Raw genomic sequence first — 11,517 nt, 5'->3', positions numbered from 1 at the left:
CCTATCGCCGAGGCAGTGGTGTCCTTCATAAAACCTTGTGTTCTGGGGGGACTGGGGCACGTTTTGGGGGTGCAAATCTTGGTGCTGAGCAGTAGAATCTCCTGCTCGTTCCCATTAGTTCTAAAATTATAGCCTCTTCTTATGAACACATACAAAACTGCTATTACAGCTGCTCAAAAAATGGGTCAGAAAAACAGTTATTACTCAAGTAAAACTCCCACTGACTTCCAGGGAGTTTAACCTGCAGAAATACTGCTGGATTAGGTCCAGGGAGAGTTATTTGCTTCTAAGGATAGAATTTGGCCCTGCAACCCTCGCAGCGGTCTGAAGGGAGCTGCATGTGAAACTGTGCTAAACTACAGAGCAGAAACAGCTCCCATTAATTGGGTTTCAGCACGGCTTGGCCAGTTACTGTGAGCCCACCAAAAATAGTATTTATGCTAAAAGAAAATATGTTGGGAGGTTTTCACTTAAGTGGTACGGAAATATAGTATGGGCTTTATAAATTAGAGCTCAAATATGTTTATTATTATACATAAATACAAACACACGTGTTGTGCGGTGGCGGAATGTGATTGTTCCTGCTTGCAAATACGTGGCTTTTTGGAGCAGGAAATGAGCCCTTTGCTAGGGCCAGGATGGACAAAACAGCAAAAAGTAAAGTTTGGGGTGGTTTTGCCAAGCTGTTTGCAGCACCCCTGATTTTAGACATCCTCGTGCCTTGACAGTTAGACTGGTTTTTGAGGACGCATATCCCCGCAGGAGTCTGTGCAGGTTCCCTGGCTTTTCCTCGCTTTGCAACGGGAACGTGCGCGATGCCGCCCGGCGCCGGATGGAGCCTGCTCCCGGGGAGGGCACAACGTGCACGTTAATATCCGTGTGCAGGTTTTACAACATTTCACAGTGATACTTAACAGCATTAAATGTTGGCACCTGCTGAAAATTGGTGAAAGTTCAACCATCTATTCGGGCAGGTTATGCTTACAGGCACGAGCACTTGCAGACAGTTTAATAACAGTATTTGGCACCGTCTCGTAGAGCTGCTTAAACTAATTAATGCATTTGCTCCCTGCAGGATGAGATCGACTTTTCAGATACATTTCTAGAACGAGGGGCACGACTGCAAAAGGTTTCGCTGTTTGCAGCTCTGACCCCTCGTGTTTTATGTGGCGGGGCCTGGGGAGCCGCGCGCAGCGCTGATTTCTCGCAGTTTTGCCCCATTCTGCGGTGCCGGCGCCCACGGCACCGGGCAGCAGCGCCCAGAGCCCCCGGGCTCCGGGTTCACACTGAGCTCGCCAGCTTAAAAAGAGGTTAAAAACCAGAAAAGCGAAGTAACCGTTTGATTTGGAATAAACCTTTCCAAAGGAATCACAGTAAACAAAATGTGTTTGCCTAAGGAAACCCTTGCAGCAATCAGCTAGTAACACAACTGCTTGTGCTAATGAACCCAAAGCTGTTAATGTGGTTTCTTCAGTTAAATTGATTCATGAATTTTGAAGAGAACATTATCTAATGAATTTTCTTTGAATAGAAAGCAATTAAAAGGACAAATCAGTCTGATTAACCCCAAAGTCACCCTACTGCCACAAATGGTGTACAGTTTGAAATTATATCATAAAAAAACTAGAGCAGATTTGCTATCTCTTTGCCCTCTACTAATCCATGTAAATTAATGAACAACAAAGTTAATTTCTTTGATGACCCTTTTCTCGTATCACCTGGATTATGCTGATGTTTAATTTGCTTAATGTTATAATAAAGACTAAACAGATTTTTTCAATGAAGTGATTATCATTCCCTTCAGTTAAGAAGTGATTTTTATTATTTAACACCTACAGAGGGGTGCATGGATTTCCTTCAAGAACAAAATCACATCGCGCCGTGTTCCTACGCGACACAACCCATGTCTTTTTTTGACAACTGGAGAGAGAAAGTGTTCTGAATTAGTTTGTCGCTTGCCAAGGGCGGGCAGGGAGGTGGTCACTGTGGGCAAGGGGCCTTTGGGGCTTTTCCCCTGTTTTTTGTGTTCTTTGCTCCCCAGCGTGCTCCTCGTGCTAAGGCATCGCCCGTTCGGTCTCCAGGGCTCTTCCCAGCGCCTTGAGGGGCAGCATGGATCGAAGCAAGCGCCAACCTTGCGCTGGCTGCAGCCTTTTGCTGCTGAATTCAAATTAAAATCAGGAAAGAAGCGATATTGCCCAGTACCCGGTATGGTTGAGGCATCCGGACGCATGGCAATGTCCAGCTGGCGAGCTGGAGCATCCCAGCCAGAGATGGGAATTACCCGGAGATGCCAGGGCTGCCTCCGGAAAGGAGCTAGAGCCACTTATTCCTTGCCTTTTTAATTTGACTCTATGCTAATTTGTACTCTGCCAATTAAATGCGAAAGCACATTGTCTGAGTTAGCAGGATAATTGTACTTGAAGCAAATTAAAAATATAGGAAAATCAAAGCCTTAAATCCTTTTTTATAGTGATCGCTTACTTGAAGAACTCTTTCTAATAATCATGCATTTAAATATAGCCATAGAGGGTACAATAACAGGAGCGCGTGTCCGGGCTGCGGATTTCAACCAGCAGGTTCCTGTCGCGCCCGCGGGGTCCCGGGTGTGTTTTTGTGCTGCGTTTCCTCGCCCCGCTCACGAGTAACCCCTGTGTTTTCTCTCCCGCAGCGTCGTTCACGCGGGAGGTGCTGCGGACGCTGCTGCGCGCCGTGCGGCCCGGCGACGCCGTGTCCTACGGGCGGCTGGCCGCGCTGGCGGGCCGCGGCGGGGCGGCGCGCGCCGTGGGAGGCGCCATGCGCAGCAACCCCGTGAGTCTGCGGCCGCGGAGGGACGGGGGGTCAACGGCGTTAAACCGCGTTCATCTGCTGCGAAAAGCGGCCTACCGCGAGCAGTGCGAGTGCTCTTGGTCAGGTGTTTAATGTGGTTTGTGGGTGATATGAGTTGAAAGGCTGAGAGAGCTGGGCCTGTTCAGCTGGAGAGGAGAAGGCTGAGAGGGACCTGAGCAGTGTCTAGAAGTACCTCAAGGGAGGCAGTGAGGAGGATGGGGCCGGCCTCTTTTCACTGGTGGCCACTGACAGAACTAGAGGAAACGGCCAGAAACTGAAACACCAAAAGTTCCACAGGAACTTAAGGAAAAATTCCTTAACAGTGAAGGTGCCAGAGCACTGGAACAGGCTGCCCAGAGAGGTTGTGGAGTCTCCTTCTCTGGAGATCTTCAAACCCGCTTGGACGCAGTCCTGTGCCACGTGCTCTAGGTGACCCTGCGTGTGCAGGGGGGTTGGACTGGGTGATCCCTAGAGGTCCCTGCCAACCTTCCCCATTCTGTGATTCTGTGATTCTATGATTTATCCCCGAGCATTTGGGGCGGCAGGTGGGACAAGGAAGCTCTGCGCTTGTTTTAATTTGCTGGCCCATACACATCTTGCTGCTCTCAGAGTTTCTTATGTCTCATTAGACAATGGAGATCTTGTGCCACTCAACAGTGGCACCACTGACAGGACGTGGGGACTTTGACTTACTAGGAGTCTGTCCTCCATGACATGGAAATATTTTGGAAGACGTGTGCTAGGTGACCCTATAGCGTGTACAGGGGTTGGACTAGATGACCTCTAGAGGTCCCTTCCAACCTTCAGCATTCCATGATTCTATGATGTGTAAGAGGAAGGATTTTAATCCATGTAGATAGATGTCCTAACCAAATCCCTAATACAGAATTTAGTTTGACAATGTTTCTATTTTTTTTCCCCGTCCAAAATAGCATGTTTCCATTGAGATGGGTTGCCAGCTGGAAGGAGCAGCTGCTTAGGTTAGCCCTATGGACTGGGGAGAAGCGATATATTCGAATACTTGGTCTCTTTTCCTGCCTTCCTGGTAGCTTTCTTTCTCTTTAGGCTGTCCAGCTCTGGCTTTTCATATATATTTGTGCTCTGAAGGCACCACGAGGAGATGGTGGGTGAAGGGGCAGACTCGCTGCTCTGCCAAGGAAGGGAAAAGCTGCTAAAGACAATGCCTCTATATCTCTGCTTTTCACAGATTCCGTTACTTCTTGCCTTAAAAAAATAAAGCTTAATTTCTATTAGTAACACCGTGGCCTTTTCAGCCATTCTTCAATGTATTTTCCTTATTACCACTTGCCCTCAGCAACATGTGTCTTTCCATACCTTAATGCCTCTCTTTTCTCCAGCATTATACCTGCTGTAGTCTTTGACCTCCCGTGTTGTTTTTACATTCAGCCCTCTCCGATTTTCTCTAATAAGATACATATGAGGCTGCAGCCTGTAGTTGCAAAGTGAATTCAAAAAACCTGCTTTTATGAGACCTGGTGGCTTTACGTGTACAAATAATACAGGTTGTGGGGGTGTTCTGATTTTGGTTTTTTGTTTCTATGCTATGTATTATCTTTGTATTTCTCCTCATCCATAAAATCTAACATGTAGCCAACCTGTGTATTATGACGGGTAGGTCTGAATGACCATATAGAGATTTATATGGAAAATATGAGAAGCACATAGTGAAAAGGTAGTCCCCTTGAAGTATAAAAGCGCTATGTGTGTGGCTTCCTGTGGAATACACCTGAAATTACAGATTAACTACAAGAGATATGTAGGAATAAAAATGTGTTTTGGAGAGGCAGGGCTGTCATTACAATGCCGATTACTTTTTATCAGCAGCTCTCTATTGTGAAATATTGGGGTGGTATTATATAGCTCCTTTTCCCTAAAGCTATACAGTAGTAGCTATAATATGCTTAAAAATTTTCCTGCTGGAGACAGAAAATAGTACAGCTCTAGTATAGGATGGGGGAAAAAAAAAAACAAAAACAAAAATAAGATAGGACCCCATTTAAGAAAAAATTGCAGTAGCTTTGCTGTATATTTTCAGAACTATTTTCATCCTTCCTCACAAGGGAAAAAGCAGGAATTTTCACACCGCAACCTGCTGTTACTGCTGCTTTGGATGCTGCTGCTCCACTGCAGCCTGAGGGCAAAGCTGGGTACATTTCTAGGCGATAGCAATTACATATCCTTTTGCACAACACTGTATTGTTATTCTTTGAGAACTGCTTCCTGTAGCTTTGCATTGTATTGCCTTATCTTAATGTACACCGTATTATATTGGAAATCATTCCATCATATTAAAATAGTTTGTATTGTCAAGCACAATGCAGTGTATTGACAAAACATTGCTTTATGCCGTTTATATGAACTGCTTCGTATGAAAATCTCATATGCACTTGAACTATTACAGCATCCTTCTCCATTGGACTTAAAACATTAAACACATCAGGCAATTTGTTAGTTTATGGGATAGTGCACAACGCGCATAGGATTTTAGGATAACTGTGAAGATCATCCTTTTATAAACATACTTGAAGTCTGTTTATCAGAGGAGATGCTGAGCTTTAAGTCTGTCTATACAGTTCATTAAAGTGAACCATCACCACTGCAGCATCATTAAAATATTAGCAAAAATTCTTACAAGGACTGTAGCGTTAGCAACTGCTGCACAGGAGCTGGAAAACATAAGCACCATTTCTGAGTACTGTTTGCTCAAAATCAGTGCACAAAAGTGGTGATCTCCAGTATTCTGTTAATGAGGATGCTCTTGTGTCTTCCAGCCACGTGCTAAATAAATGGGTGGAGGAATTTAACCGTGCAGGAAATGCGGAGAGAGCAGACTAGTGATTTTTGTTTACAAGAGAGGAACTAAAACTTTAATGAACCTTTTTGTTAATGTCTACCAGCAAAGTTATGCAAAATCCTAACTTGTTTGCACCTTGAGATGCTTCTTGGGACTGTTAATGGCAAGCGGTGCTCGCAGGAGCATTCCCAAGCACGTAATCCCAGTGGATTCCTATCACGCTGCAGTCCCTAACCTCTCGGGTTAGGAATTTCTCTCCAAGTATGGCCTGGATGACTGTTATAAACATGAGTTAATGAGGAGCGTAATATTAGTAAAAACAAGAGTTTGATGTAAAACAGCACTCTCTGTAGGACCGGACACTAGAGTTACTCAAATGAAGTATTTTGGTGGATTTTCACACCGTGCCTTTCTGCACAGAATTCCGAACCCTCCCGCCTTCCCCGGTGCCGGGTGGGTGTTCGGAGCGGGCAGGGGCGCCGGGACGGCTCCCCCGTTCCAGGAAACCCCTCGGATACTTCACTGCAGCTCGGAGGGATCGCGAGGGCCGCGCTCCTCCAAGGGAACCCATAAAGTTCAATTAAAAATCTCATTAGACTGGTATAGGAGGATCAAAAAGAAGGCACCGAGGCTCGTGGGACACGGCGAGTGCTGGGCTGATTAGTCCAAGGCCATCCTAAATGACTCGCTGTGGCTTAAAGAAGACATCCGCAGTGCTGTTCATAGCAGCAGCAGCTCCACAAGGTTGTTCCTGTGCGCTACCTGCTCGTGTTATTGCTCAGAGTGCAGCCTAGCTAAGGGTATAACTCGATACTGTTATCGATCTAGCGTAAGTCAGGATATTATTCAGCCAAAATGTTTTAAACATTTGAGACTGAATAGAGTAATTGTGCATTTAAGAGAAGCTTGTGAAGTATGGATTTGTAATGTTGCAAACACATAAAGCTACGTGTGCATTAATTCCTTAGGTGGTTTGCAATAAACCCGAGCCCACGCTGGTTCGTATTACGGTGTTTGTTTCTACAGGGGAACAGGGGCCGAAAAGGCAACAGGACATGAGCAAAGCAGAAGATTATTTTTCGCTAAGCGGGGTTTTCCGCTGCCGGCTCCATCCCGGCGTTCCCGGGATGGCTTCCCGGCCGCGTCCGGCTCTGGCGGCCGCGCTAAACGCGGCTCAAAGCGATCGATGCCGCGCGCGGCGAGGGTTTCTCCCCACCTTTTTCTAAACAAACGCATTATCGAGGAGTTAGTTTATTCACCGATTGCCACGAGCGTTAATGACCACCCGAGCCTTGTTCTGCCAGTCACCTCGATGGCTGTTGATAAAGATTTAGCATCATGTTCTCAGTGTCAGGCCTGTCAGTAGTGCTGAACCATTTGACCAGAAGAAAAAACGCACAGGGAGCTATTGATTACAGCTTCTCAGTGTCACTTGTTCACCAGGATTTAGGTATTGATGAGGCTGCGAGTGAAAACAAGCGCTTTCCCTTGTGGGCCTCTACCCAGAAGAACAAAAGCGGAGTTGGAGAAAATATTCAGCTGGTACCAGAATCAGAGGGATCCCGGGTCGATGGCGGGGCCCCTCCGTGTTGTTTTTGTTGGAGACAAAGCTGCGGGTTCGGGAGTTTTGCGGCAGTTCAGAGAGGGGCTGTGGAAGTGATGGATTCACATAGGAGATGAATTAGATTTCACAGCGTGAAGATTTCCGTGGAGCTATAATATTATGAGCTGCTTGGTTATTGATAAAAATTACTTTAAATGTAGCCGAGGCACTAAAGCTGAGGACTAGGAGAGTATTCCTTCTAAAATGTCCTGAGGGCCCTAATAAATTTTAGCAGGTTTAATTATTTTAGTAGTCTCAAAGTTGTCACCACAATTAAACCAAACCGAAGCAATGTTCAATATTTCTGCATTGCAGAGCAGGAGTCTCCGCAATGCTCTTTCTCTTGCACCCATCCCGGTGTAGGGCGAGTGCTCCCACGAACTGGGCTCGAAATTCTGCGTTTTGGCCATGGAAGAAGCTCTATTTTTGTCATCCCTTTCATCCCTCTCACTGCACGTCCCCGGGACTGCAGCACTTGACTCATCTCCAACTCTCTTGACTCCTCATCCTAATAGTCCCACTTTTTCTCTGACTTCCAGATCCCCAATGCAAAGCACAGTGGATCCCCACCAAAATAGCCCAAAAATCACTTTTAAACAAGGTCTGTCACGAGCTGTCCAGTGACCCCAGGGTCCCTGTGCCCTAGGCTCTAGTACATGCACAGCTTGAGCTTTACAGAAACAAACATGAAATACAGTTAAAATAAGTCAATGCAATGGATGCAATTTGTGTCTCTCTGTATTCAAATAAATATGTATTTTTTTGACTTAAAATATCCAATTTGTAAAAGCACACTTTCTGGCAAGTTGTTCCTTTCGCAGTTATCACTACACTTGAATTACTATGCAGTTACAAAAACACATACTGTGCTATTAAAGATGATGCATTGCATTTTTTATGATGTGTACTTCAACGATGATAATCACCTGTAATAAAAAAAAATGCATTTATGTACTTCTGTACATTATCGGCCTATTATGTAACTTACATTGATTTTTTTTTCAAAATCCTTGACATTTGGCTATAAATGATACAAATAGGTGGTAGGAAGAAAGTTCTTAAATTGGTTAGGTGTGAATTAAATCTCTCCTGTTGTAGATTTTAAAAATTCACAACCCATTTTGGATTGACTTGCTGCTAAATAATAAATAGCACCTTGCTCCTGTATAGAGTTTTTCATCAGGACGCTGGGAGCGCGATGGAGAGCAGGAACGGAGCGACGGCGCCGTGGGACGGCTGCTGCAGGGCAGGGCTGTTCCTGGGGTTTGTGGCCTTTGCTAGTTTGTTGTTTCTCCCGTTTTCCTGCAGTTTTGGGCAGCTCCGCGCTCGCTCTGTGGAGATGCCTCCTGTTGAGCTCTGTGTTGAGCCAAGGCCTTGGTGGGTCCCCATGTGAACGTGCTGGGATCTGCTCTCCATCCGCATCCTCCTCCCGCCCCGATCCTCGGGAACACAAGTCAGGGAGACCCTGGTCCCCTCCTGCTCCCTTCTCCTTCCTCCTTGACCCATAAGTGCTGGACCCTTCTTGGTGGCCTTGCCCCCCTCCCAAAGGCTTCTGCAAGGTCTGCTTGGGGACCTGCGTGCGTCTCCACACCATCTTCTGCAGGCTGGGAGAAGGTCACAGGGAGCCCAGTTTGGAAACAAGGAAATACGCCTGAAAATAAGGTTCTGCCATTCCTTAAAATCTACCTTTTGATATTAGGAAGCTCTATAATTAAGGACCATCCAGTGCCATTAGTGAATCCACCGGCATGTTATTCGAGGCATCTGCGTATCCTTTAATTTGAAAAGTAGCTACCATGAGAAGGAGGTGGTTTTGCTAAAAGAGCAGCCACGTGTGAGTGTCTGATACCAGGGAGCTGTAATTTTTCTATATGAAAAATGCCATTATTCACCAGGAAACGTGTCAGGGCCTGGCAGCAGCCAGGGTGAGGAGCTGGAGCACGTGGGCTGCACCACAGTGATTCATTCCAGCTTCCAGCGTCCTGCAACCTTGGACTTTATTTAATTTAGCAACTGTGGGAAGAGGGGGAAAATCAGCATTTACAAATGCAGGGTTTAAAGAGGGAGGAGATGACTTCCAAGGGGGTTGCTTGGCTTATTTTTTTTATTCTTCCGGGTAATCTGCTCTTTGGGAAGGAGGATGCTCTCAGCACCTCCAAAACGCTGCTTCCCAGTGGATTTTGTGGGTGGGACCCTGGAGAGCTGGTGGTGGCTCTGGAGCGGGGCCCCGCGCTGGGATGATCCGTGCGAGGAGGCGCCGGGAAGAGCCCGTCTCAGCGGCGCCATTCCCCGTGTTCTGCAGATCCCCATCATCATCCCGTGCCACAGGGTGATCCGCAGCAGCGGGGACACGGGCCGCTACGGAGGGGGAGCCCTCATGAAGCAGTGGCTGCTGTCGCATGAGAAGCTGCACCAGGAGAAGCTGCACCGGGAGGTGCTGGACGACTGATGCTCCCGAGCAGCCCGCGCAGCGCCCGGAACTCGGGGAAATGGTAAATATTTGAGCGACATACAAATAAAACGCAGCGTCCAAAGTGGAATGCGCGGTGGCACCACTGTATTAAAAGAGCTGGATGTGTCCTGAGGGATGCAGCTCGTCTGCCCTTTCTTGTTTTTACATTTTACAGCAGAATGGCTGCAGCCGTGCGGGCCTGTTGTGCATGTATTCCGCTCCCATCTCCGGCGCGGATTTGTTCTATTTTTAATGTCCATTAAAGCCCGGAGCGGGGGCCGGGCGGAGCGCGGCGCTCCGAGGGCTCCTCCGGGAGCGCGCGGAGCGGCGCCGGGAACGGGCCCGGCCGCGTCGCGTCGCTTGTTGTGTTCGCAGCACTTCTGCTCTCAGCGTTGGATTTGCTTTAGGTTGTGGCGTTTCTGTTCTGGAAGGCTTTAACTCCTGCAGCCTCTCCGTGGCAAGGGCTCCACCGTTCAGGAGATACTGAGCTCAATTTTCCAATCGTTCTTTAAAAAGGGCTCTGCGGAAGGACGAGCCGGCAGCAGCTGGAATTTTCGGTGTGGGAATCATAAATTCTTACGCAGAAGTCCTGATTTTTATGTGGTTTATCATATTTTCATAGGTGCCTCTTTAGAAAGGCCATTGCTAACCAAGAAATTATTGTGTTGCAATGCGTTAGTTAATATAGTACTATTGATACTGTAGCATTTCTTCAATAAAAAAACTGCTTTGCATGTGCAAGTGTCTTTGTGTATGTTTATAAATAAAACACAGTATGTGATATATGGAGAAAATAAACTATACCCAACTGTACAATATAAAGCTGTATTTTTATCAAGGGTTTCTGGTGGCAATATAAACCACGAAAGCAAAGCTCAAGTGGTTTGTACGTGTCACCAGAACCCCGAGACAAAAATATAGCCTTATAATATGTACAGTTTGGCTGAGGGTTTTTTTTATATGTAATACGCAATAGCGACAGAGGAGCAGAGCCCCCTGCAAACTTCAACCTCCTGGCGGCTGCGTGGCTCTCCGGGGCCGCGCGCATCCCGTGTCTCCGGGGTTATCCATGGCTGTTATCCCGTCTCCGGGGTTATCCACGGCCGTTATCCCGTGTCTCCGGGGTTATCCATGGCCGTTATCCCGTGTCTCCCGGGGTTATCCATGGCCGTTATCCCGTCTCCCGGGGTTATCCATGGCCGTTATCCCGTGTCTCCCGGGGTTATCCATGGCCGTTATCCCGTCTCCCGGGCCGTGTCCGTGTTCCCGGGCCGCCGCGGGGCTCCTCGGGGCCGTTTCCAACAGAGGGCACTAGCGCTTAGAGAAGCCCCCACGCCCGCCGCCCGGTCCCCGTTTTCCCCCCGGTTTGGCCCGCAGCCGCCCTCCCTGCAGCCTTCCCGGGTTTTGCACCCGGGCGTTCTCCCCGCTCCCTTTTTTCCCATGCAAACACCCCCCGATGCCAGGGAATCCCGGGAGCACTGCATTGCCTGCGTCGCGTTTGCAGCAGGCTCGCCGTCCCCACAAGGTCTAACCGCAGCTCTCGCAGGTGCAAACGCAGCCGAGCGCCGGGAGAGCAGCGCGGAGCGAGGCCGGGCCCTGCAGAGCCGCTCCAGGCCGGGATCAGCTCGTCCCTGCGGAGCAGGCGCGGGATGCGAGCGGAGGAGCCGTGTCCCTGCAGAAACGGGCAGGCTGGAAACAGCCGGCGTTCCTGCAGCAAACGGGGTGAAGCAGGAGCAGCGCAGTCCGGCACCCTTTGCCTGGGGTTTATTTTTCAAGTAACAGAGGCCGTGGCGAAGATAAAGACGAGCTTCACCTCACCAA

The 11,517-nt window shown here is 48.1% G+C and overlaps 1 protein-coding gene across 1 annotated transcript in view; it reads left to right on the top strand.

Moving 5' to 3' along the window:
- The window catches only part of MGMT (O-6-methylguanine-DNA methyltransferase), a 25,339-nt gene extending 15,646 nt beyond the window's left edge, over positions 1-9,693 (top strand). Inside the window, exons 3-4 of the mRNA XM_088520104.1 lie at positions 2,669-2,808; positions 9,547-9,693. Coding sequence (XP_088376230.1) covers positions 2,669-2,808; positions 9,547-9,693 — 287 coding nt within the window. The remainder of the gene's footprint in view (positions 1-2,668; positions 2,809-9,546) is intronic.
- The last annotated feature ends 1,824 nt before the right edge of the window (positions 9,694-11,517 follow it).

Source organism: Tinamus guttatus, unplaced genomic scaffold, assembly GCF_059628265.1.
Source record: "Tinamus guttatus ecotype Peru unplaced genomic scaffold, ASM5962826v1 Tinamus_guttatus_pri_ptg000079l, whole genome shotgun sequence".
NCBI classification, from domain to species: Eukaryota; Metazoa; Chordata; class Aves; order Tinamiformes; family Tinamidae; genus Tinamus; species Tinamus guttatus.
Note: the sequence above shows the minus strand (reverse complement) of the source record. Positions and strands in the feature narration are given on the sequence as shown.